The 27,580-nt window shown below is 44.6% G+C and overlaps 1 protein-coding gene across 1 annotated transcript in view; it reads left to right on the top strand.

Annotated features, from left to right (window-relative positions):
* Window positions 1-3,337: 3,337 nt before the first annotated feature.
* Window positions 3,338-27,580, top strand: part of LOC139308342 (calcium/calmodulin-dependent protein kinase type IV-like) — a 63,813-nt gene continuing 39,570 nt past the window's right edge. Inside the window, exons 1-2 of the mRNA XM_070931854.1 lie at window positions 3,338-3,445; window positions 18,119-18,197. Of these exons, the coding sequence (XP_070787955.1) occupies window positions 3,345-3,445; window positions 18,119-18,197 (180 nt within the window). The 5' untranslated portion in view covers window positions 3,338-3,344. The remainder of the gene's footprint in view (window positions 3,446-18,118; window positions 18,198-27,580) is intronic.

The raw sequence follows: 27,580 nt of genomic DNA, 5'->3' as shown, positions 1-27,580 counted from the left end.
AAACTTCATAGAAAAATGAGTATTGCATTTTTCTTAATAGCAGAGATGAGAAAAATGAGGCAATTGGACAATGGAACAGTCTGATTCCATTCCGTCTTCATATTGTGCCAATCCAAGGGTTTCTGGAGGGGTGGGGGTCATTCCTGCAGTTCCCAGAAGTTTATTCACCAGAATAGGAAATGGTTCAGGATCCTATTTCTTAGTCCCATTTCTGTGGCTGGATCATCCTGTTTTGCATAGCCTTATTTCAGAGATGCAGTATTGTTCACAACTTCCCCCAGTAAAATACATTTTTGTGCAAGTATATATTCCACCTTTGTTTTCTAAATAACTCTCAAGGCAGTGAACATAACTAATACTCTTTCTCCTCCTATTTTCCCCACAACAACAGCCCTGTGAGGTGGGTAGGGTTGAAAGGGAGGGATTGGCTCAAAGTCACCCAGCCATCTTTCATGCCTAAAGCGGGACTAGAACTCACAGAATCCTGGTGATTGGATTGAAGTGGGACTAGAACTCATAGTCTCCTTTTCAGGCACCTATTTTTTTGAACCCACTCCCCATAATGGAAATGTCCTCTGATGCGTTTTGTCTACGTATAAAAAACTGGCAGAAATTTTTTTAAAGGGAGCCTCCTTTTTTAGCCATGTCTCCATGATGTTGCTTTTGTGTCATTCCCAGCCCAGGAGTAGAAACAGACTGATATTATAGGTGTAGGTTTCCTGCCTAAGCAGGGGGTTGGACTAGAAGACCTCCAAGGTCCCTTCCAACGATTATTCTATTCTATTCTTATCCTAGATACCTTGGCATCAATGTTATATTTTCCTCCTTATGCTAACACTTTGAAAGGGCAGCCTCAAAGGATTTTATAAACTTTAGAGTTTATAGTAAGCAGGGCCATCTCAGGGAAGGGGCAATGCAAGAAGTCAAGATGGTGGCCACCATTGCCATCTTGACTTTTCTGACCTTCGTTGAGGGTGCCTTTTTGTTCGACAGGAACCAGTGATCTGGGACTGACTCTGAACAGGGTCGAATAAGCAGGACAGGAGTGGGGCTGTTTAATGCCAAATTGGAGCAGAAAAGTTTGCAATGCCAGCACCTGCAAAATTGCCAATCTCCAGGTCTTTCTTGCAGCCTCAAACAGTCAGAAGAGAAGAAGAGAATAACAGAGTTGGAAAGGACCTTAGAGGTCTGCTAGTCCAACCCCCTGCTCAAGCAGGAGGCTCTATAGCATTTCAGTTAAATAGCTGCCAATCTCTTCTTAAAAACTTCCAGTGATGGAGCACCCATAACTTCTGGAGGCAAGCCTTTCCACTAATTAATTGTTCTAACTCTCAGGAAATTTCTCCTTAATTCTAGGTTGGTTCACTCCTTGATTAGTTTTCATCCATTACTTCTTTATTCTATTCTATTCTATTCTATTCTATTCTATTCTATTCTATTCTATTCTATTCTATTCTATTCTATTCTATTCTATTCTATTCCATTCCATTCCATTCTATTCTATTCCATTCCACTCCACCCCACCCCACCCCACCCCACCCCACCCCACCCCACCCATCTCATCCCATCCCATTTTCTCTATTCTATTCTATTCTATTCTATTCTATTCTATTCTATTCTATTCTATTCTATCCTATTCTGTAATTCTATTTTATTCTATTCCATCCCATCACATCCCATCTCATTTTCTCTACTCTACTCTACTCTACTCTACTCTACTCTACTCTACTCTACTCTACTCTACTCTACTCTACTCTACTCTACTCTACTCTACTCTACTCTACTCCACTCCACTCCACTCCACTCCACTCCATCCCATTCTATTCTGTCTTCCGGCGCTTTGGACAATAAGTTTTTTTTTTTTAATTTTGATTTATATGCCGCCCTTCTCCGGAGACTCAGGGCAGCTTACAATGCGTTAAGCAATAGCCTTCATACTTTTGTATATTTATACAAAGTCAGCTTATTGCCCCCACAAACTGGGTCCTCATTTAACCTACCTTAGAAAGGATGGAAGGCTGAGTCAACCTTGAGCCTGGTAAGATTCAAACCTGCAGAAATTGCAGGCAGCTGTGTTAATAACAGGGTGCATTAAACCACTGTGCTACCAAGGCTCCTGTTGACCCCCTCCCACCCCCGCGTCTTCTGTGTGGCAGCCCCTCAAATATTGTAACACTGCTATCATGTCTCACACACACACACACACACACCAGTCCTTCTTTTCGTTAAACTAACCAGACTAGACACATACAGTCCTCTACACTCAAATTCCTGCCACCGGTCCATCGTCCTTGAAATTAAAAGCAGGATCCGTTAGGGGGCAGGAGAGAGCTGGATTTGCAAGGCGGAGCAGAAAAGCCACCCTTTTCCTCAATAGAGGTCATGGGATCTTATCTCGGTCGGGCGTGGTGCTGCCTGCACCGCCAGAGCATCGCCCAACAGAATGGAGGAACCTCCCGGGGGGGGGAAAAGATTCTGAGCTGTGACCGGGGAAACTTCTTTTGACGGCTCAACAACCTTCCTTGCATCTGGGGGGCCCCGATGCATCTGCTAGTCCTCCTGATCCAGAGATCTACGATTGTCACTTTAAAGGATTACTCTGGGGCTGCAGCCGAGCGAACAGAATCCTCCGAGTGGAGCTGACGATTCCCAACTTCTCACCGAAGCTCTCCACTTGCAGCATCTTCCTGCAAGGACTGAAAGAGGGAAGGAAGGAAAGGAAGGAAGGAAAGATTTTTCTATTCGGGAGCGAGCCTCCCTTGAAATCCTCCCATCCGCCTGTGCTGGAAAGGCAGTGGATTATGGCTCTACAGAAGCAGGTGGAAAGTTGACCTACTCTGCAGGGTTGGTTTCCCAAGGCAGCCACCAAGTACCAAAAGGAGGCAGGAGGAAACTATTTGCTGAGAAATAATAATAATAATAATAAAAAAGGATAGGTGAACATCTGGAGAGGGAGCGGTGCCATTTTCACCTGCAAGGGCTAATCCTTACCCTCTGAGGGTTTTAAAATCCCCCTTTTTAAGGAGGCTGAGAGGGGACATTGAGGCTATGAAGATGGCAGCATCTCCAGCGTGAAGCTGCCGATTAATCTGCACCCACCTTATATTCTAGCCGGAAGAAAATTTGGACAATGCTATTGTGAATCCTCCTGGATAATCCTCGAAATTGCTTCTCCAAAAATCCCTCCCCACTCCGCCCTCTCTCTCTCTCTCTCTCTCTCTCTCTCTCTCTTTTATTTCTCCATCTGCAATGTGATCAGAGGAGGAGGAGGAAGAAGAAGAGGTGGGGGAGGAAAGAAAGAAAGCACAAGAAAGCACAAGGAGAGCTTTCTTCCCTGTTCCAGGATGCTCACTTCTAAACCTCTGGAGGAGGAATATTGGATTGAAGGATCCCGAAGACAATCGGCTTTGCAGGATTTCTATCTTATGGGACCGGAGCTGGGCAGGTGAGGCTGGGCGTTTAAATCTCTTCGGTGCCTTGTGATGCTGTAGGAGGCTTTGCAAAGTGGAAAAGAAAAGGAGGGTCACAGAAGCCCCAAATAAATGATCTTCTAAAAACAACGGTGATTTTTTTTTTCCTGCTCAAGAAAAGAAAGACTTTTATAGGAAATAAAAGAAATATAGGATTTTTCCCTCTCTCTGCCTTCCACCTGCAGAGTTCGACTCTAAATTATATTTCCTGGAAAGATACACAAGTAGTCCTTAACTTACAATCACCGTTGAGCCTCAAATGTCTGTCGTTAAGCGAGACGATTAAGCGAGTTTGCTCATTTTACAACCTTACAGGCACTGCTGTTGAGTGAATCACTGCAGTTCAGTTAGTAACAGGGTTGTTAAGTGAATCCGGCTTCCCCAGTGACTTTGCTTGTCAGAAGGTTACAAATGTTGATCACATGACCCCCCCCACTACAACCGTCATAAATATGAGCCAGTTGCCAGGTGTCCAAATTTTGATCTCGTGACCGCAAGGGATGCTGCAACAGTTGTAAATGTGAAAAGGGGTCATAAGTCACTTTTTTTCAGTTGCTGTGGCTAAGTTTGAATGGTAACTGAATGGTTGTAAGTAAAGAACTACCTGTGTCAGGTGGAGTTCTGCTGAAGCAGCCCCCATGCCAAAGAAATACAATTTTAAATATTTTTGAAATACATGCAGCTTCTTGGGTTTGTGTTTCTTTGTTTATTTTTTATTCTGGTAGTTCCAAAATTTCCAGCTTCAGTTCAGCCTTTTGAACAGTCCTTGATAAACTCATCCACTTCAGGCAGGGGAAACTAATCTGAAATTTAAGGGAAGCAGAGTTCTACAAATGTTGGGGATGAATTAATCCTCATTAACCTTGCAAAAATCATGACTCGATTATCATCTTCAAGGAGGTAGGTCTTCAAACTTGGCAGTTTTAAGACTTGTGGACTTTAAGACTTTAAGACTTGTGGACTTCAGCTCCCAGAATTCTCCAGCCAGCTATGCTACGCTATGCTGGCTGGAGAATTCTGGGAGGTGAAGTCCACAAGTCTTAAAGCTGCCAAGTTTGAAGACCTCTGAGGTAGAAGAATGGGAGGTGGATGGGGGGGGGGGCAAAAAGTCAACGTAGCAGCTACAACCTGAAGCCCCACCTCTTCTTCTACGCACATCAATTTAGTTTCATTTAATTTCAATTAAAATTAAGCTCAATTACCAGGACAATGATTACCCTCAGTGGACTTCAAATTTTTCCTTTTGGGCATCCCCTTAAAAATCACAATTGTGGGGAAAGCTTTGGGGGTTCATCCCCGTAGTTGGGGAAGAGAACGTTGAAATCTCGCATTAAATCCCCAATCTCAACCCCGCCAGGCAGGTAGATAAAACACTTAAGGGAATGACCCTCTTTGCCATGTTCAAATAAGCGGAAGGGTCAGATATAAAAGTGGCCGGAGCTTCAGTTGCAGCCACCATCTTGACTTTTTTGACCATTCTTTGCAGACACAAGTCCTGGCCAAATATGCACGCAGTAAATATCGGTCTGGTCATCCCACCAAGAGACTCTACCAGTGTTTCTCAACCTTAGCCAATTTAAGATCTGTGGACTTCAACTCCCAGAATACCTCAAGACAGTAAAGCTGGCTGGGGTATTCTGGGAGCTGAAGTCCACAGATCTTAAACTGGCTAAAGTTGAGAAACGTTGATACTCTTTGATTGCTGACTGGGGTATTCTGGGAGTTGAAGTCCACAGATCTTAAACTGTCTGAATCTGAGAAATGCTGATACTCTTGATTGCTGACTGGGGTATTCTGGGCATTGAAGTCCACAGATCTTAAACTGGCTAAAGTTGAGAAACGTTGATACTCTTTTTTTTTTTTTTTAATTTGATTTATATGCCGCCCTTCTCCGGAGACTCAGGGCGGCTTACAATGCTTTAAGCAATAGCCTTCATTCTTTTGTATATTTTATACAAAGTCAGCTTATTGCCCCCACAAACTGGGTCCTCATTTCACCTACCTTAGAAAGGATGGAAGGCTGAGTCAACCTTGAGCCTTGGAGAGATTCGAACCAGCAGAAATTGCAGGCAGCTGTGTTAATAACAGGGTGCACTAAACCCTTGTACTATCAAGGCTCTTCAGATTTTAAACTGTCTGAATCTGAGAAATGCTGATACTCTTGATTGCTGACTGGGGTATTCTGGGAGTTGAAGTCCACAGTTCTTAAACTGGCTAAAGTTGAGAAACGTTGATACTCTTTGATTGCTGGCTGAGGTATTCTGGGAGTTGAAGTCCACAGATCTTAAACTGGCTAAAGTTGAGAAACGTTGATACTCTTTGATTGCTGGCTGAGGTATTCTGGGCGTTGAAGTCCACAGATTTTAAACTGTCTGAATCTGAGAAATGCTGATACTCTTGATTGCTGACTGGGGTATTCTGGGAGTTGAAGTCCACAGATCTTAAACTGTCTGAATCTGAGAAATGCTGATACTCTTGATTGCTGACTGGGGTATTCTGGGAGTTGAAGTCCACAGATCTTAAACTGGCTAAAGTTGAGAAACGTTGATACTCTTGATTGCTGGCTGAGGTATTCTGGGAGTTGAAGTCCACACATCTCAAAATGGCTCTACAGTGTTCCCATATGTAAGGTGCTTCTTTTGTTTATTTTACAAAGGGATAATTGAACTAATTATCCCAAATCCTGCATGCAAGGAGGATGTTCCTTCAATGCAGAGGAGTGGGCAATTAATTTTCCCTAGGGGCCATGTGAAAAACTGGAATTGTAATCGAGGGCCAACCCAAGACGGCTGTGAAGGTGTGCAGACATGCATGCAAGCATATACGTACATTGGAAATAAATAGATGTTGCTTTCAAAATAAAAACCTGGGCTGGACAGGAACAGCCAAAGGAGCGGATGTAGCCCAGGGGCTATAAAATGCCCACTTCTGCTTCAGTGTATGACTTGATATTTGAAATAATCAAATCTTTACTTCTTCATGCCTGGGTTTTTACATTCTAACATCCTAACCAAGCCATTTGCAGCCTGAGAAAATCCCGGGACTTCAAGGCCATGCAATGGGGACCTTCCGAAGGTGCAGATTGTTTTCCCAAAACAGAAAAGAATGTGCTGGGTTGCTGAACAAAGGGTGGCCCAAATGGGAAAAAGGGGAAGTTGAATGATGCTGTTTTAGGCACGAAAACTTCAGAGCTAGCTTCGCTTCTTCTGTATGGATCGATCAGTAAAGTTATACTCTTGGTAAAATAGTCTTTTGCTGCATGTGCCAATGGGACGGTTGACACAAGGCAGCCCATCCCGTGAAAATATAATATTTGGAGCTCTTTGGCTGTTTTGAGCTGGCCCACTTGCTCCTACAGCTGGGCATGGACTTCAGTGAAGAAAAGGGGGAGTGGATGCAACATACAATTGCTGTAAGATGGTGTGCAAAGAAAGAAGCTGATTTCCCAGGGCCATTCGGTGTGGAAAAGACCCTGAGACTGTATCGGTCTGCATGCTGAGTGCTCTTTGTGATATATTAGGAATTCTGCAAACTTGGGAGAAGATAGAATAGCTACTTCTCTTCTTCTTGTGCCATATCCGTCATTGGACGTTGGCGATCATGTTGGCGATTCTATTTTTATCAACAGCCGCACGAAAAAGTGCTGCTGAGTTTTATCCAAACCAGTCCCTTAGATTTTGAAGCCATGATGTGCTTCTTCTGCCTGGACCTCATTTGCCTTCAGTCTTTCCCTGGAGGATTAAATGAAGTATGCCGTATTTTTTCGGGTGTCGCCTCACATGTCCAAAATATTCTAACTTTTGCTTTTTTATGGTTTTGATGATTTCCCTTGGCTTATCACCTGTATGCAGTGGGGTAACCCAATGCTCTGTCTTAGGCCCAGTACTCTTCAATATCTTCATCAATCATTTAGATGAGAGGATAGATGGAGAACTCATCAAATTTGCAGACGACATCAAGCTGGCAGGAATAGTCAACGTTCCATAAGATAGGCTTAAGATACAGAAGGATCTTGACAGTCTTGAACATTGGGCCCCATCTAACAAAATTAAATTCAGTGGTGAAAAAAGTGAGGTTTTGTGGGAAATCCAGTTCTCATCACTACAATACTGTATAAAAAGGATGTTGAGACTCTAGAAAGAGTGCAGAGAAGAGCAACAAAGATGATTAGGAGACTGGAGGATAAAATATATAAGGAACGGTTGCTGGAATTGGGTATGTCTAGTTTAATGAAAAGAAGGACTAGGGGAGACATGATAGCAGTCTTCCAATATCTCAGGGACTGCCACAAAGAAGAGGGAGTCAAGCTATTCTCCAAAGCACCTGAAGGCAAGACAAGAAGCAGTGGATGGAAACTAATCACGGAGAGAAGCAACCTAGGATTAAGGAGAAAATTCCTGACAGAGAGAAAAATTAATCAGTGGAACGACTCACCTCCGGAGGTTGTGGGTGCTTCATCTTTGGAAGTTTTTAAGAAGAGACTGGACAGCCACTTGTCTGAAATGATATAGGGTCTCCTGCTCGAGCAGCGGGTTGGACTGGAAGACCTCCAAGGTCCCTTCCAACTCTTTTACTATTCTATGTTCTATGGCAGAGGTGTCAAACTCAATTTCATTGAGGGCCACATCAGGGTTGTGTTTGTCCTTGGGGTACCAGGGTGGGCGTGGCCAGCTCAACATCACTTGTGTCGGTGCCTATGGTGGCCCAAGCGTTCTACCAGCAAAAACAGGCTCCCAAGCTCTGTTTTCGGCTGTGACAGCCTCCTGCAAAACTCTGCCAGCGAAAACAGAGCTTGCGAGGGCCACCCATGGCCCTCCCAAGCTCCGTTTTTGCTGACAGAGGCACCACGGGCTGGTCCTTCACTGTTTCCAGAGCGACCTCGCAGGCCAAATCTAATCACCTAGAGCCGTGATGGCGAACCTATGGCACATGTGCCAGAGGTGGCATGCAGTGCCCTCTGTAATGGCACACGAGCTGTCATTCCAGTTCAGCTCCGCTGTGCATGCACATGTGCCTCCTGCCGGCCAGCTGGTCTCTGGGTCTCTGCCGCGCATGCGGGGGGGCACTCATACATGCACGGGGGGATGGAGTGCATGCACGGGGTGGGGCGCGCATTGTGTTTTGGGGGTTCAGGCGCGTGCATGCCCATTAGCACGTGCTTTGGGCACTCGGTCCAGAAAAGGTTAGCCATCCCTGACCTAGAGGGCCAGATCCGGCCCCCAGGCCTTGAGTTTGACACCCCTGTTCTATGGTGTTTCTTTCCATCACAGGGTTATCGCCTTGTGAGTTAAACCTCAGGCCAATTTGTAGACTGGGCTTGTCCCTCAGATTAACAAAATACCCTTGGCGGTAGCATCTATCTTTTTGTTTCTGTCCAACTCTCTCTCAGCCTCATTCCTGCCCCTTGCTAAGCCATGAAAATCAGTGTATTTTTCTTATTTAGCACCCTTCCCACAGCTTCATCTATCTAATCCAATGAAAGATATCCATGATCTTTGTCCTCAGCGGAGCCTTCTGGATTTTGCAGAAGTCTTCTAGCCGTCTTACGTCAAAAGGAAAATGAAATCAAATCTAGGACATGGTTTCCATAAATGGATCCCCCCCCCACAAATATTTTATATCAACAAAACAACTGGCAAGATGGAGGGGCAGTGAATTTCACAAGGGGGGTATATATCTAATTTTGCATTCCCCTCTGATCCAGATAGGTCTTCCTTTAATGAAGTTTGGAGGATGCAAAGGTAAAAAAGCACAACTATTCTTAGCAAGGAAAAAGAGAACATATGTAGCGTGGACGCTGCTGTTCCATAATGCTGCTATTTTAGTCTTCCTGTGGGGGTTTCTTTGAAGGTGCTGCCAAAAAACTGTTCTTAGATTAAAGTGGCTAATTTTCCTCCAATCCTCTGATTTGGTCTTCAGTGCTTTTAACACACTGGAAATCAAAAAGAATAAACCAAGTTCCCCAGAATCTGCAGATAGAGTGGAAGATGAAGTGAAAAAAACAGGGATTAGAATTCCCAGAATTCCCCAGCTAGGGTGGGCATCAGCTAGGAATTCTGGGAGATGTAGTCTCAACACACTGTAGAACGGGGTCACTAATCTTTCGGACCTCAGGGACCACTAAACTCATAATTTTAAATCCCGCGGACCACTAATATGATCTGCCTAATGACTGGCTGGGTGGGTGTGGCTAGGTGGTCATGTGACTGGGTGGGCATGGTCAACTCAATGTCACTCACATCGAGGGGCACCTCGCCGGCCTCTACTTGCCCCTCCCCTCCCAGCCACTCCTTGCCTGCCCGCCCGAGATCCTTAGGGCCCCAACAGGAAGCAGTTGTAGGAGCTAAGCAGCCACCACGAGAAAGAGTTGGCAAAACAGCTCAGTTCAAATTGGATCTGACCGAGAAGGAATCTCAGTAGAAGCACCTCACTGAGGACTACAAGCATAGGCTTTCCAAGCAGAGGGAAAACCTGCGGGAGTGCAAGGCCAGGTATCGGTGCCTGGAGGCTCAGCGGGCTAAGATGGTCAGCCAGTTCCAGGCTATGATGCAGTCCCAGTGGAATGAGGCCCTCTGGCACTTTGCCACCAATGGCGCTTCCCTCCAGTCTTCGCCCAAAGCCCCGCACCAGGAGGCTGAAGCAGACCCCAAGTCAGAATTTCTGCCCCCCTCCGACCTGCACAAAAAGACCCCAAAGGGAGAGACTCTCTGCAGCAACACAAACGTTCATTGCATCTATCTGGCCCAGGGGCCGTAATTTGAGGACCCCTGATTTAGTGCAATATTAAAAAACTGCAAATAATTTTTCTGCAGACCACCAATATTTTTTCACGGACCACCAGTGGTCCACGGACCACCAGTTGGTGACTGCTGCTGTAGAAGAAGGAAGTTGGGAAGTCCTTGGTTAAGAAATTTGCTGAGGTTTAAAATTTTTGACTTGGGGGCTGGGACTGGGATTTCTCCCCACCAAACACTTCGTGGTTTAGTGCAGGTCTTAAAACCTAGTCTATGTAGGCTTAATAACATCAAAAGCAGAATCAAAAATGATTGGATGGAAGACCACTAAGTAATCGTGGAATTGTTGGCTAGACTGGGAAATTTAAAAACAAAATCAAAAACAAAATCTCGGAATCCACTTCTATACCACAGCCAAGAAAATGGCATAATCTAAGGCAGTGTATCTCAATCTTGGCAAGTCTGTAGAGATTTCTCAGTCATCCAGGTCATGGTTGTCCCAAAGGAGCTTTTTCAGGAAGCAGATGGACTTTCTTGTCATCCAAGAAGCTTCTTCAGCTCTGATCTCCCCATTATCCTATCAGAGCTGAAGAAGCTTCTTGGATGAGAAGCGAAACGTCTTCAATAGAAAAAAAAACCAAAAAAGTCCAATAGCCTCCTGAAAAAGCACCTTTGGGTCAATCTTGGCAACTTTAAGAAGTGTGAACTTCAACTCCCAGAATTCCCCAGTCACCAAGGCTGGCTGAGGAATTCTGGAAGATGACCCACAGATCTTAAATTTGCTAAGGTGGAGAAACTACTGGTCTAGGAAGTCACCAGGAATTAAATGCACCTTTAAGGTGGTGAGATTGGTCCCAACCTTATTGTCACCCATCCCAGTGGGATGAAGGGTTTCAAGCGGGGAATCACCCTGGATTAAACATAAAAGAGCTAGATCTGAGCAGGGGTGGGCTTCAAAAATTTTAGCAAGGGGTTCTCTGCCTGTTTGCTGGGTGGGTGTGGCCATGGTGGGCGTGGCCTAGTCAGCCTCCTGCACCGGGGGGGGCATTTTTGCCCTCCCCAGGCTCCGGAGGGTTTCTTTGAGCCTCCAGGAGGGCAAAAACGGCCTCCCCAGGCTCCGGAGGCCCTCTGGAGGCCAGAAACAGGTCCATTTCCAGACTTTTTGAACTTTCGTTAGGCCCATTTTTCGCCCTCCCCGAGCCTCCATGTGCGCTCTGCACTTATCTGCATCCAAAACAGGCCACATGGGGACTCCAGGGAGGGGGGGGAGCCAGGAATGGGATTTGGGGGTTCTCTAAACTGTACAGAATCTTAGCTAGAGGTTCTTCGTGAACCCCCAGCAGCCCACCCCTGGCTCAGAGCCCCTTTTAATACCTTAGAACAGGGGTCCCCAACCCCTAGTTTGCAGCCCAGTGCTGGGCCGCAGCCCTTTTAGAACTGGTCTGTGGAAGTGGTACATGTGCATGGACACGCGTGCAAAGCTGCATTTGTGAAAGCAGCATTCACAAGCATAAAGCCATCCTCTTTCCATTCCCCACCCCCCACCCCATCCCGCTGCCACCACCGAGTCGGAAAATTGGAGATTGCTGCCTTAGAGCCTTATCTGGTTGTTTCCAGGCAAAGTTGCCGGTCTGTGGAGATTCTTGTGTAACAGGCGGAGAACAATAAAGTTGCTAATTTCGTCTGGTTGTTTGCACCTGATGTCTATTGATTTTCTGGAAGAGCTTGAAAACTGGGTTTTTCATTGGCCCCGGGGTTCCCATGGAAATACAGGTAGTCCTCGACTTACATCCGCAATTCAGCCCAAAATTTCTGTTCTTAAGTGAGACATTTGTTAAGTGAGTTTTGGTCCCATTTTGCGACCTTTCTTGCCCCAGTTGTTAAGTGAATCACTGCAGTGGATAAGTTAGTAACCCGGTTGTTAAGTGAATCTGGCTTCCCCCCCTGACTTTGCTTGTCAGAAGGTCGCAAAAAGTGATCACATGACCCTGGGACACTGCAACCGTCAAAAATATGGCAAATGTCTGAATTTTGATCACATGATCATGGGGATGTTGCAAAGGTCATAACTGTGAAAAATGGTCATAAGTCACTTTTCAACGCCATTGCAACTTTTTTTTTTCTTTAGATTAAAGGCTTTTATTGAAATGATGAAACTACCATCATGCTGGCGTGATGCAAGTTCTGTTCCTTTTAGCCATGCATGTGATCATCTATGTTGGAAAGGACAGAATTATTGCAATGACATAATTCAGGGTTAGGGTTATGTCAGTTCCGTTGTAACTTTGAACTGTCACTAAACAAACTGTTGTAAATGGAGGGCTACCTTTGTAGATAGTCCCCGACTTATGACCATAATGGAGCCTGCCCATCAGGGTTGTAAGCCGCAACTTTTTTGCAGTGGTCATTAAGCAAATACCACCGTCATTCAGCGAATTAATGGTTCGCTATGAGCCAGTTTTGCCAAACAAGGTAAATGTCTGTTTTCAGCAAAATCGTTGTAAAACGTGGTTATAGGACTACCGGGGGGGATGGGGGAGCAGCTGTCGTAACTTAGGAATTGGGTTGTAAGTACTCCCAGAGAACTCGGTTATAACTCTGTAGAGTTGCTAAGCCTTGTCATAAGTCGAGGACCAACTGTATGGACCCTGTGAGAAGGCTGCATTGATGGTGAGATTCTGAGTGAATGCACTCTCCTGTTCTTTGTTTACTTCTTGGTTTTCTATTTATAGTTTTTAATTGTTTTAATGGCTTTGATTGTTTTTGGTTTGTGTTATTTTAAATGTGTGTGCTGCCCAGAGGCACACCGGTGAAATAGGCAGCTATATAAATCCATAATGAAGATTTGGGGTTTCTTTACAGATTTGATTTACACCGTGCTTTCAATCCCAATCAATGAAAGCACCCAGCTAGCCCGTCCTAGCTAATCTCAAAAAAACAGAGCTGAGTCAGATCTAATCAGTTGGTGGGCAAAACAGCAGAATAAAGCGGTAAAATTCACGTTGAGCAAAAATCCCCCGTGCATGCAAGAGCCAAGCGGCTTTTACCTGTTGCCAAGAAAATTCAAGTTTATCTCTGCTAAATTACCAAGACCCAGCCGCCTTTGAATTGAGCGACTCTTTCAAACAATGAAAAAATACACGTATAGGTATATTCATGCAAGAGACATCTGGCACGGTGTGAGAAGTGTGGGGAACAGATGCTTCTGAAATTTGGAATTCTAATTTATCTGATCCTATTTCTGAAGCAGAAGAGATGGGTTGTAATTTCAACAACTGTAGCAATAGCACTTAAAGCTTATATTTCTGGTTCTAGAACTGTCTGGTTTGGTCCAGCAACCGAACAGGACAAGTGCAGACTTCAACGGATAGCTAAGACTGCAGAAAAAACAATTGCAACCAGCCTGCCTTCCACTGAGAAAGTGTATGTTGCATGGGTCAGAAGGAGAGCTGAGTAAATATTTACAAAGTACAAACCTCTCACATTCTGGACATCAACTGTTTCAACTCCTCCGCTTGGGACGCTGCTATAGGACATTGCTTGCCAAAAAAACTAGACCCAGGGACAGTTTTTTCCCTTGTGTCATCAATCTGCTGAACACCTAATTCCCACAGGGGTGGGCTGCTGGGGGTTCACGGCAGTGGTGGGTTCCTCCCGGTTCGGTCCGAGCCGGTAGCGGTGACGATATGACAGCACCGAACCGGGTCTCCCCCCCGCCCTCCCACCCCCCCACCCACCCATGTTATTCTTACCTTTTATTTGGTCCCACCCCCAATCTATTGCTGCCTCCTGAGTCCCAGTTGATGACTAGAGGGAAAAAAAACTGTTTAAACTCTTGCCGCGGGGCTTCAAAGGGCCGTCCTACAGCTGATCAGTGTTAAAAGCAAACAAATGAGTCGGGTCATAAGTGCGAGGACTGGTCGTAAGTGCGAGGACCTTCCAGAAATGACTCTGACCAGCTAGCCACACCCACCTAGTCACATGACCTCCAAGCCACACCCACAAAATAAGCCACGCCCACAGAACCGGTAGTAAAAAAAATTTAGAACCCACCCCTGGTTCACAGGCGTTCGGGAGAACCTCTAGCTAAGATTCTGTGCAGTTCAGAGAACCCCCAAATCCCACTCCTGGCTGGCCCCACCCACCCCACCCCTCCCAGGAGACCCCCCGCGGCCCATTTTGGATGCAGATAAGTGCAGGGTGTGCGTGGAGGCTCAGGGACGGCGAAAAACGGGCCTACTGGAAGTTTGGGAAGGGCCTCCGGAGCCTGGGGAGGCTGTTTTCGCCCTCCCAGAGGCACGAGAAAAGCCTCCGGGGCCTGGGGAGGGCAAAAACACTGCCTCCCCTTGCCATGGTGCAGGTGGCCGATTAGGCCACGCCCACCATGGCCACACCCACCCAGAAACCAGGCAGAGAACCTCTTGCTAAAATTTTTGAAGCCCACCCCTGCGCAGTACTCTCCTAAGTCTAAGTATATTTACCCATGTGGTATGGCTGTAATTTTATTATTGTCCTTCTCATCTTCTCTCCTACCTCCTTTTATTGGTATCATTATTATGATTATTATTACTCTATTGTTTTGCATGTACCCGGAGAGCTTCCATACCGGAAACAAATAGCTTGTGTGTCTTACCACACTAGGCCAAATAAAGTACAGGTAGCCACAACCACAACTGAACCCAAAATTTCTGTTGCTAAGTGAAACATTTGTTAAGTGAATTTTGCCCCATTTTACGACCTTTCTTACCACAGTTGTTAAGTAAATCACTGCAGTTGTTAAGTTAGTAGCAACAACAATAGCACTTAGACTTATATACCGCTTCATAGTGCTTTACAGCCCTCTCTAAGCAGTTTACAGAGTCAGCATATTGCCATTTACTAACCAGTACTAACCATTTCTGACTCTGCTTTTGATGTTATTAAGTGAAGCCTAGATAGACTAGGTTTTAATATGGTTTTAACCTTGAAGTGTCTGGTGGAGAGAAATCCCAGTCCCGGCCCCCAGTTAATAGTTTTAGGGTTCGTGACCCTAAACCTGTTCCTCAGCAACAATCTGGGTCCTCATTTTACGGACCTCAGAAGGAAGGCTGAGTCAACCTTGAGCCGGTCAGGATCGAACTGCTGGCAGTGAGCAGAGCTTGCCTGCAATACTTCATTCTCACCACTGTGCCACTACGATCCGTCCTCCCTCCCTCCCTTGCACTTAAACTTATATACCACTTCACAATGCTTTACAGCCCCTCTCTAAGCAGTTTTCAGAGTCAGCCTATTGCCCCCAACAATCTGGGTCCTCATTTTACGGACCTCAGAAGGATGGAAGGCCGAGTCAACCTTGAGCCGGTCAGGATCGAACTGCTGGCATTGAGCAGAGCTTGCTTGCAATACTGCATTCTCACCACTGCGCCACCACACCGTTTTGCAACCTTCTGACAAGCAAAATCGGCGGGGAAGCCAGATTCGCTTAACAACCGTGTTGCTAACTTAACAACTGCAGTGATTCCCTGAACAACTGTGGCAAGAAAGGTCGTAAAATGGGGCAAAACTCACCTAACAACTGTCTTGCTTAGCAACCGAAATTTGGGGCTCGGTTGTGGTCGTAAATCGAGGACTACCAATGTGGAAATTTTTTCAAACGAATCCAATTGCACCATTTTCTATTGAAGTGGAATACAGGGGGGAGAAAAAACCCCACTAACACGAGGCAGAAATGACTTCTGACTGCTTCATGTACGGTATTCTACTGGGACATGCATTAAAGGAAACTCTGCTCCACAAATATAAAAGATATTTGGGGGCCTCTGAGAGTTTTTTCCATCAGGTCATCCTGAATATCCCATCTGGGATATGTCATGTCTATGTAGATATAAATTTACCAGGTTTATTTCTCTGGGAACTGCTGTACTTGACAGAGGTTAGAGCCCTATAGTAGTACTGCCTTTGGTCTTGAAAGCCGCCTAACCGTTTAAAGCTCTTGAGCGTTTCAATTTTAATTAGAAGAGTTTTACCAAAGGAAGCCAGAGGGGGAAAAAATCCTTCAGTGGGGAAAGAGGAGGGGGATTTCATCCTTCTGTACTGCAGGATGCTTGGATCTAGCAAACACCACTTAGGTACACAATTAATATGGCTTTCTGTGCCCCGAAGCTGTGCAGCGGCTTGGATTTAATCTCCAAAAAGTGCTTTAAAATTGCCCAAATCTGACTCGGCCTCTGCATATAAAACCCAAAGTAATTGGTTTTCCAGGCGAAACCTCAGAGTCCCCTTAGCAAGATTTATTAAAAAGAAATTGGATTCTAAGAATTCCAGATCAACAAGTAATATACACAAAGTCCTTGACATACCACTGTTCTCTTAGTGACGGTTTGAAGCTACGCCACTGAAAAAAGTGACTTATAACTGCTTTTCACACTTACAGCCGTTGCAGCATCCCTGGGGTGACAGCTGCAGTGATTCACTTAACAACGGCGGCAAGAAAGGTCATGATAATGGGGGCAAAACTCGCTTAACTGCCTTGCTTAGCAATGGAAATTTTGGGCTCTATTGGAGTTGTAAGTCGAGGATTACCTGTATCAAAAAGTACATTGGGGCGAGTAAAAAAATAAAACAGGCAGTATTCTGATTTCACTGTGATGGCTGCTGCCATCTTGCTTTTTTTGACTGTATCGTGTCAACAGCTCCTGTACCAGGAGATTAGAAAGGGATTAGTGATCATTTCTTTTACCTATCCTTTTGCTTTGGGGCGGGAAGGGACTGGTGAGGCGATTAGCTAGGCCGCGTGGCAAGCGTCGAGCGGCCGGAAGTGGCAAGTGAGCAGCGACCAGGCAGGGGGCGTGGCCAGCCAGAAGTCGCTACCAGTCTGGCGACCAAGACCAAATTGCCACTACCGGTTCGCCTGATGGACAAGTGGCTGTCCAGTCTCTGCTTAAAAACTTCCAGTGTTGGAGTATTCACAACTTCTGGAGGCAAGTTGTTCCACTGATTAATTGTTCTGTCAGGAAATTTCTCCTTAGTTCTAGGTTGCTTCTCCTCTTGATTAGTTTCGATTCATTGCTTCTTGTCCTACCCTCAGGTGCTTTGGAGAAAATCTTGACTCCCTCTTTGTGGCAGCTCCTGAGATATTGGAGCACTGCTATCATGTCACCCCTAGTCCTTCTTTTCATTAAACTAGACATACCCAGTTCCTGCAACCGTTCTTCATATGTTTTAGCCTCCAGTCCCCTAAGCATCTTTGTTGCTCTTCTCTGCACTCTTTCCAGAATCTTTGAAGTGTCCCCTTTCCTTAGTGCCTTCCGCTCATGCCGATTTTGCTTAAGGGTTGATCCAGGCTGAGGGAGACACCTTTTCTTCTGATTGAAGGATGGTTAGAAGCAGTGGTGAAATTCAAAAATTTTCCCTACTGGTTCTGTGGGTGTGGCTTGGTGGGCGTGGCTGGATGGGTGGGGTCATGTGACTGGGTGGGCATGGCCAACTTTTTTTTTTTTTTACTTTTTTTAGCATTTTTTAACTACTGGTTTGGGTGAATAGGTAGTAAAAATCCTTTAAAAAGTAAAAAAAAAAAGGCTCCGACTATCAGCTGTGACAATCAGCTGTGCTGCGTGATCCTCGGAACCTTTTTTAAAAACTTTTTAAAAGCATTTTTAAATTACCGGTTTGGGTGAACCGGCCCGAACCGGTAGCATTTCACCCCTGGTTAGAAAGTCCAACACAGGACCAGGAAGGACTCAAAAAAGCCAAGCCAAAAACAATCTGAGATTGTGTGCACCAAAAACCAGATACTAAAAATGTACAATTATGCACAATCTATGATTTCCTTTATTTTAGGTTATTATTAATCAGTCATAATATTTTGTGTGTGTACTTGTGTGTGATTCCAGTCTCAGTTTTGGGAACAATATTATTGATCCTTGTCTGTTTTAGGGGGGCCACCTCTGTGGTTTACAGCTGTGAAGAGAAAGGATCTCAGGTCCAGTATGCTGCCAAAATATTGAAGAAAACGGTAAGTGTAAATCTCTTTACTTTCATCACGCACATTTTAGCTAGCTTTCTATCCTGCCTTAATTTGTACTAAGGCAGTGTAAAGGGTGCTCCCTTTTCCTATTTTCCCCATAATCTCTATCATATGAGATGGATTGACTCAACATCCCCCAGCCGCTTTCATGCCAGTGGCGGGACTTGAACTCACCGTTTCCTGATAATTGGCCAAAGTCATCTACCAGACTTTCATTCCCAAGGCGGGACTAGAACTCACTGTTTCATGATGATTTTTTTTTTAATTTGATTTATATGCCGCCCTTCTCCGGAGACTCAGGGCAGCTTACAATGTGTTAAGCAATAGCCTTCATACTTTTGTATATTTATACAAAGTCAGTTTATTGCCCCCATAATCTCATTTTACCTCCCCTCATTTTACCTACCTTAGAAAGGATGGAAGGCTGAGTCAACCTTGAGCCTGGTGAGATTTGAACTTGCAGTAATTGTAGGCAGCAGATGTAAGTGGATGTTAATTAGTCTGCTGAGCCACCAGAGCTCCTTTAGTAGGTGGCTAAAGTCACCTACCCGGCTTTCATGCCTAAAGCGGGACTAGAACTCACTGTTTCCTGGTGATTGGTCCAGAGCCAGCCAGCTGGCTTTCATGCCTAAAGTGGGACTAGAACTCCCAGTCTCCTGACTTCTAGCTTGTGCCTTAACAACTAGACCAAACTGCCCCCTAGTGCTTTTCTGTGTTCCTTACAAAATAGCCTAAGGGAGAATATGAAAACAGAGGAACATAGATGATTTTCTGCAGTGAGGGACAACCGATCTCTCAAGAAATTAGCATAGCATTGTAAAAATAGTGGAAACCACTCCAGATTAATTTAGAATACTTTACTCTGCATGGCAATACATGTAGTCCTCAACTTATGACCACAACTGGGATCAGAAATCCAGTTGTAAGGCATTGCAGTCATAAGTTGAGGCAATTATGTGACCAGATCCGTGGGTTTTTTGCCTTTTTTCACAGTGGTCGTTAAATGAACCAATATTTACTGATAAAGGAGAATATTTGTAGCTCGGGATTGAAATGAGGGGTCCTTGGTTCGTTTTTTGCCAGAAACCAGCGAAAATGTCACAAATTGTTGTCAAGCGGCTGAGGGATATTGCAACCGGTTGCCAAGCGGCCAAAATGTAGCCTCATTATTTCAGAGCGTTTGTGTGTGTGACATTTTACAATGGCCAGAAGTGCTTTGCAGGCCATAAAGCTCCCATTCCAAGACCATCCTAATTCATTCCGAATGGTTGTAAAATAACCAGTCACAAGTTAAGGACTGCCTCAGTAACATCTGCAGGTAAAAAGGATCAAAGCGCCACCCCTTTTGTGTAGCCCAGAACAGGCAAAACAGTGGATGTGATGTCATAATCCAAGCCCCGCCCCTTTTATGGGATAGGTTTGGATTGCAATGGAGTATCCACCATTTTGTCTATCATGATTCCCCACCCATGGGACCCTGATTCCTCCCCCAGTATTTTCCAATAAAAGGTTCTCCTCTGGCTGCCTGAATCGTTTTTAAAGCAGAGATACTAGTTCAGGGTTTCTCAGCCTTGACAATTTTCAAATGTGTGGACTTCAACTCCCAGAATTCCCCAGGCAGCTAGCTGGAGAATTCTGGGAGTTGAAGTCTTCACGTCTGTCAAAGTTAAGAAACACTGTACTAAAGATTGGATTTCTATTACGTATTCTCATGGATAAGCCCATCAGCAGATAAACTGAACTACAAAATCATTACCAAAATCACCACCGAATTTAATTTTCACTTACCTTAGATTCTCTGGCAGCAACAGAATTGTTCACCTTCTCCGCTCTGGTAATAACTTTTTGCTTGAAAATTGCATCATACGCAAACGCAATTTCCAGGCAATTACCTATCTCCCAGAAATGCGTTCAGCGAGAGCTGGAAAACTGTAAACATTTACATCATCCTTAAAGCCTATGATTTTTTTTAAAAAAAAGCCCTAAGCCCTAGTGTGTTGATACGTCAAAATCAATTTTTAAAGTACATATATAAATACAGTAGTGGCCAAAATTGTGCAAACCTTTTGGGAAAAGTGTATTTTTGAGGTCTGATGGCTAACACAACCACTTTTTTTTGGAGTAGTACCATAAAATTATATCAATGGAAAGATAATTTAATCAAGAATGTAATGCAATGACTTTTATGAAGGATTTGCTATTAGAATAGCAGTTACAGTATAAAGAAGAAAAGTGAAACACGTAGAAAAAAATGAGATATACAAAAATGATCACCATGTTAGTTAATAGTTGGGTAACTTTTAGCATGAATTACGGCCTTACAACGTCTTCCCATGGAGTGAACCAAGTCTTTTAGTTCTGCAGCTGTTATAATGTGAAACCAAGATTGAATGATTGCTTCTATTAACTGGGTTTTATTGCTGGGTCGCTAACAAATTTCTTTAGTTGGCTCCATCGATTTTCAATTGGGTTATGGTCTGGGCTATTCCCAGGTCATTCCAGCAGTAGAATATGATTATCTTGAAACTCCCCCCCAAAAAAGTGGTGTTATTAGCCATCAAACCTCAAAAATACACTTTTCCCAAAAGGTTTCCACAATTTTGGCTATTACCGTACATACATATATTTTATACATATATATATTACACTCCAGTTGCAACATTCTGGGTGCTTTACAGAATATAATGATGGAAATGCACAACAAAATAAATAAAATAAGTTGAACCACCCAAACAGTAGCACAGATAGTCCTCAACTTACAACAATTCATTTAGTGGCCAAAATTACAACAGCACCCAAAAAAGTGACTGATCACCGTTTTTCATATTTATGACAGTTGCAATGTCCTGGGGTCATGTGATCATCTTTTGTAACCTTCTGACAAGCAAAGTCAATGGGGAATCTGATTCACTTAACAACTGTGGCAAGAAAGTCATAAAATGGGGCAAAATTCGCTTAACAAACATCTCCCTTAGCAACAGAAATTTTGGGGTCAATTGTGGTTGTAAATTGGGGACTATCTGTAGTGCTCTTCAGAAGTTTATCTCAATGAAATGGTTTTGACAATCTTGTAGTAATCTTCAATGGCAGCCCCGCAAAGGGTGCATTGTAGTAGTCAAGAAACATCTAGAGCAAAGCAAGAGTCATTATTGCTAGATCTTCTAGATCCAGGAAGCACTAGCCATGGTGCACCAATGCTCTCTACCTAATGATCAAGCAAAAGCTATGAACCTAGGAGACGCCCGCCTAGGACACAGAACTGCTCCTTTTAGGAGACTGCAGGTGGTCCCTGACATATGACCACTATTAGGATGATAATTTCCATTACTTAACAAGGTGATTGTTAAGTGAGTCGCGCCTGATTTTATGACCTTTTTGCCACTGCCCTTAAGCACATCACTGCAGTTAAGTGAATGACATGGTCATTAAGCAAATCTGCCTTCCCTCATTGACTCTGCTTGTTGGAAGCAGCTGGGAAGATTTCAAATGGCGATCATGTGATCCCAGAATACTGCAACCATCGTAAATACGTGCTGATTGTCAAGCACCTGGATTTTAATCACATTATCATGGGAATGTCATAAGTGTGAGGCCTGTTCATTTTTTCAATGCCGTTATAGCTTCAAACGATCATTAAACGAATGTTGTAAGTCAGGGGTGTCAAACTCGATTTCATTGAGGGTTGTATCAGGGTTGTGTTTGACCCCAGAGGGCTGCGAGTATGTGGCCACAGGTGGGCATGGTATGACATCACTTGTGTCAGGGGTACCACTTTCCTGAGACCCTCCCTCACATTATAACCTTCCTTCCTTCCTTCCTTCCTTCCTTCCTTCCTTCCTTCCTTCCTTCCTTCCTTCCTTCCTTCCTTCCTTCCCCTTCTCTCTTCATTCTCCTTTCTTCTTCCTTTCCCTCTTTCCTTATTTTTCCTTCCTTGCTCTCTTCCCATCTTTCCTTCTTTTCCTTGGTCTTTCCTCTTTCCCTTTCCCTTTCTCTTTTCCTGTCCCTTCTTGCATGCCCAAATGCAAAAAGGGAAACATTTCTCCTTTTGTTTTGTTTTTAGTTTGTTTTGCTCGCCCTCTGCCAGCAAAAATGGAACCCTCCCGAGCTCTGTTTTCGCTGGCAGAGGCACCACGGGCTGGTCCTTTGCTGTTTCCAGGCTGGCCAGATCTAAGCTTTGAGTTTGACATCCCTGTTGTAAGTCAAGAACTGACTGTATGACCTTGGATGATGATGATAACAACAACAATTACAACAACAAAGTAATAACAATTTTAATAGTTTATTAAATATATATGCCCAATTCTCAATGACTCGAAGCAGTTTACAATTGTTAAAACATTTAAAAACAAAGAACAATACAAAAGACACAAAACCAGCATCGTACAAAAGTACAGGGGGTTCTCTTACTTACAACCATTAGTTTAGTGACCATTTGAAATTACAACATCACTGAAAAAGAAAAGTCCTCACACTTATGACCATCACAGCATCCCCGCAATAGCGTGATGAAAATTTGGGCATTTGGTAACTGGCGGTGATTTACGATGGTTGCAGTGCATGTGATTGCCGTTTGCAACCTTCCCAGCCAGCCTCCAATGAGTAAATTCAATGAGCGAAGCCAGGCTCACTTAATGACCGCCTGGTTCATTAAACAATTGTAGTGATTCATTTTAACAACCTTTGCAAGAAAGTTCATAAAAATCAGGCATGATTCACTGATTGCCTTGTTTAGCAATGGAAATTCTGATCTTAATTTTAATTGTAAACTAGCTGATAACCTGGCGTTGCCCGGGTATTTATTTATCCCCCGTCAACTTGCCTTCTTTGCTTGAAGCTGAGTGCCTTTTTTTTTTTAAAGAACCATTGCCCCTTAAAAGAGAGAGTCCCCTTGTGGAGTACTGTGAAGCTGTTACCATGGCAACTCCACTGCGCAGTACAGTAGAAGCCATTTTAAGGCACAACAGGCTGTATCTTAACAGAACTTGAATCCAAAATGCACACTATCACTGTCGAAAGTACTGTGATTTGACACTATAGATATAATTCATTCCTTTTCAGTTCAGCGGCCCAGGCATTCCAAAGTTATGCTGGAACACACACACACACACAGACACACCCCGAGGGGTGTTAAGTGTGTCTTACCTCCACATAATTTTTTTCCAGAGGGTAAGTCATCTGTGTATCAAGTTTGGTTGAAATTGCTCAAGGTGTTCCAGAGTTATGCTGGAACATACACAAACATACACATAGCCATTTATATATAGAGAGAGAAGATTGAGGACTACTTTTATTCTGTAATTGTATATCATCAGCATCCTAATGGTAATTCAATGCAAGTTCTACAGGTGAGTTTGGGAACATGGTGGCTGCAGAAGCATACATAGAGAGGCGGGGGGTGGGATTCATAACCACACAATCACAACCATCATTTTGACTCACACCCACCCATTACAGATGCTCCGAGGCTCGGTGTAAGTTCCCCAGGATACTCTGGTTTCAAATGTCATTTTAAAACAAACAAATCTTATTACACTAAATTAATTAGCACAAGAGAAGTACACATGCTTACAACAGAAATAACAGAATTATATTCCGTTAATGGGATAACTTCAAATTTAATACTTTTAAAAAAAAGGTTAAAAGGGCCTGGCAGATTATATTCGGAACAGAATAACTGCCAGAATGTTGTTTATATTGCTCAAAAATCTTCTTTCTTGCCCTCTTACTGGAAAGAGAAGCTTAATTCACATGTTGATAAGCCAGCAATCCGTTCTGTAAATGATTTTTAGATATATATTTTTTCTTCCAATGTTTCCAGGTGACTCAGCCAACCTTTTGGCTTCCAAAATCTGGATTTCTCAGTATCTTATTAAATTACAAATAATGGAAATATAGTACTATAGAGAATCACAGATGTGACCTTGGAAAATGTACATGATAGCGGTACATGATTTAATCCCAGGACAGAAATAGAACATTAGAAACAAATTTAAAGTGACTCTGCCTTAACCTTGTAGAAGGAGGGAAGGAAGGGGAAATCCTGCCAGGCTTCCAAGATTCTGTTATGACCAACAGTCCTCATTTAACAACCGATTGACTGATGACTTTGAAATTACGGTGGCCTTGGGAAGGAGTGTTTTATGGCCACTAAAGCACTTCCAACTTTTGCAGAATGTTGCACACACACACACACACACACACACACACACACACACACACCCTTCTGCAGTCACATGATCGCAATCAGGGTGTCACGCAACCTGGTTCACACTTACAACCAATTGGCAAGCGCCCCGTAATCACGTGATCACTATTTGCACTCTTCTCTGCTGGCTTCCCCAAAACATCAATGGGGAAGCCAGCGGGGAAGGTTGTAAACTGATAGTGTCTGTCAAGAGGACTCCCTCTCATCTTTTGGGGCTGGCTGAAAGTGGTCCCTGGCCTATCCATGCCTGCTGGGATCTCAGCAGCCGAAATCCAAGCAGGCAGGAAGCTCCAAATCCCTCCTGAAAGCTGAATGGAAGAATGTAAAGAAATTTCTTATCAGGTACTTAGTAGCTGAGGATTTGGCAGAACAAGAAAACAAGAGCCAAGGACTTAATAGCTGACCATCAACACCCCAATCCACAAATAAAAAGCCACACACAACCAGGCACCACATAAACAGGCGAAGGTAAAGGTTCCCCTCGCACATATGTGCTAGTCGTTCCCGACTCTAGAGGGCTGTGCTCATCTCCGTTTCAAAGCCGAAGAGCCAGCGGTGTCCGAAGACGTCTCCGTGGTCATGTGGCCGGCATGACTAAATGCCGAAGGTGCACGGAATGCTATTACCTTCCCACCAAAGGTGGTCCCTATTTTTCTACTTGCATTTTTTACGTGCTTTCAAACTGCTAGGTTGGCAGAAGCTGGGACAAGTAACGGGAGCTCACCTTGTTACGCGGCACTAGGTATTCGAACCGCTGAACTGCCAATCTTTCGATCGACAAGCTCAGCATCTTAGCCACTGAGCCACCGCGTCCCACTTACCACATAAATTCTATGCATAAAATAGCCCACATTCCGGTAGAGAGAAGTTCCCTGAAGATGGGCTCCAGCACGAGTCTGAAAGCTAGAAGACTAAACCCAAAGGTGCTTTTTTTTCAGGAGGCAACTGAATCCCTCTCTCCCCACTTCTGTGGAGCGCCACCCAGAGGCAGGGAGAGAAGGATTTTAAGCGTCATTCCTTTCCTCCCTGCAACTGCATAAGCATAGAGAGTCAGACAGTGGTGGGATTCAAATAATTTAACATTAGGTTAAATGGGTTAAACCTAATTTAACATTAGGTTCTCTGTCCTAATGACCGGCTGGGTGGGCATGGCCATGGTGGGTGTGGCCAGGTGGTGTGACAGACAGCACTCGGCCTCCTGCACCCCCCTGGGAGCAAAAGCAGACCGCAGGGGGGACATGCCCCCCTCCCGCGCCCCATTGTGGGCCTAGGGAACTTCTCTGAAGCCTCCTGGGAGCGAAAATGGGCTGCAGAGGGGCACCTCCCCGTGCCCCGTTTTGGGCCTAGCCTCCCCGCATTTACCTGGGAGCCAAAATGGGGTGCAGAGAGACACCTGGAAGGGGTGGGGAGGGGAGGGGCAGAGCCAGCCAGCAATTTAGCTACCGGTTCACCAGAACCGGCTAAATCCCACCACTGGTGTCAGGATTCCAAGTAAATAGACCCATACTAAGCAAAACTCCAAGGCAAATGAATAAATTTCTCAAAGAATAGCTTTATTGGATATATCATATTGGCACAAATCTGCGGGACCCTTCAGAGGTTTTTTTGTTTTTTGTTTTGCTTTAATTTATATGCCGCCCTTCTCCGGAGACTCAGGGCGGCTTACAATGCGTTAAGCAATAGCCTTCATACTTTTGTATATTTATACAAAGTCAGCTTATTGCCCCCACAATCTGGGTCCTCATTTTACCTACCTTTGAAAGGATGGAAGGCTGAGTCAACCTTGAGCCTGGTGGGATTTGAACTTGCAGTAATTGCAAGCAGCAGATGTTAATAACAGTGCTTCAGTCCACTGTGCTACCAAGGCTCTTGGGTTTCACCTAATTAAAAATAAAAGTTTTTCCCTCAACCCCAAACAATCAGTCACATGGTCCAATCAAGGCACCCTTTGGTGGCCTGGTGACATCACTCCTCCTTCCTCCGGCCAGGTGTGAGAACATCCTTGGTTCCCAAGAGAAAGTATTTTATTTTGACTACACAACCCCAACTATCTCTAATCCCCTCTCCCTATCCCTCAGCTCCAGTGTGGCAGCACTGAAGCTCCAAGATGGCTTCAACCAGGCCAGCTTCAGGGTTCACACAGAGAAGGATTCTGTTTACTTAATGACCCATGGGATCCCTTAACGAGTGCAACAGGGAATGCTGGGATTGTGGTCATTGAGCTAAGCAGTCACGTGGGCATCTTACTTAATGACCTCTTTGCTCAGCAACCTAAACTCACACGTTTTTCTTAGCTATTGTTAGCACTTAAGGTAAGGCCAGATCAGGAAACAATAGCATGTAAAAACTCTACTGATTTAGTCTGTACAGATAATCCTCGCTTAATGACCAAAATTGGGATAATGAACTAATTCTTCCAAATGGATGTTTTTGGCCAGAAACCAGCAAAATTGTCACAAATTGTGGAACTCTACTAATTTAGGCTATATAGATACCCTCGCTTCATGACCACGATTGTCCCAATTGTGGTCTTTAAGTGAGGACTATCTGTATATTCTAAGTCAGCAGAGTTCTAACATGCTATCTGTTTCCTGACTTGGCCTACCTCAAAGGGCTGATATTAGCCAAGAATGATGGTTAAAAGAAGCATCTTCAGGGAGGTATCGAAAAAGTCAAGATGGCAGCCGAAAACAGGGGTGGGCTGCTGGGGATTCTCAGGGGTTTGGGAGAACCTCTAGCTAAGATTCTATACAGTTTAGAGAATCCCCAAATCCCACTCCTGGCTGGCCCCGCTGACCTTGCCCCTCCCCTCCCAGGAGTCCCCACGCGGCCCGTTTTGGATGCAGGTAAATGCAGGGCGCATGCGGAGGCTTGGGGAGGGCGAAAAACTGGCCTACCGGAAGTTCGGGAAGGCCGGAAACAGGCCTCTGGAGCCTGGGGAGACCATTTCACCCTCTCGGAGGCTCGAAGAAAACCTCCAGAGCCCGGGAAGGGCAAAAATGCACCCACCCCCACCGTGGTGCAGAGGCTGACTAGGCCACGCCCACCATGGCCACGCCCACCCAGCAACCGGACAGAGAACCCCTTGCTAAAAATTTTTGAAGCCCACCCTTGGCCAAAACTGATGGAAACCCATCCTTCTTTTGATAGTGGTTCAGCCTACCCA

This window comes from Pituophis catenifer, unplaced genomic scaffold, assembly GCF_029215685.1.
Source record: "Pituophis catenifer annectens isolate HBS135680 unplaced genomic scaffold, rPitCat1.0.hap2 SCAF_1, whole genome shotgun sequence".
In the NCBI taxonomy this organism is placed as follows: Eukaryota; Metazoa; Chordata; class Lepidosauria; order Squamata; family Colubridae; genus Pituophis; species Pituophis catenifer.
Note: the sequence above shows the minus strand (reverse complement) of the source record. Positions and strands in the feature narration are given on the sequence as shown.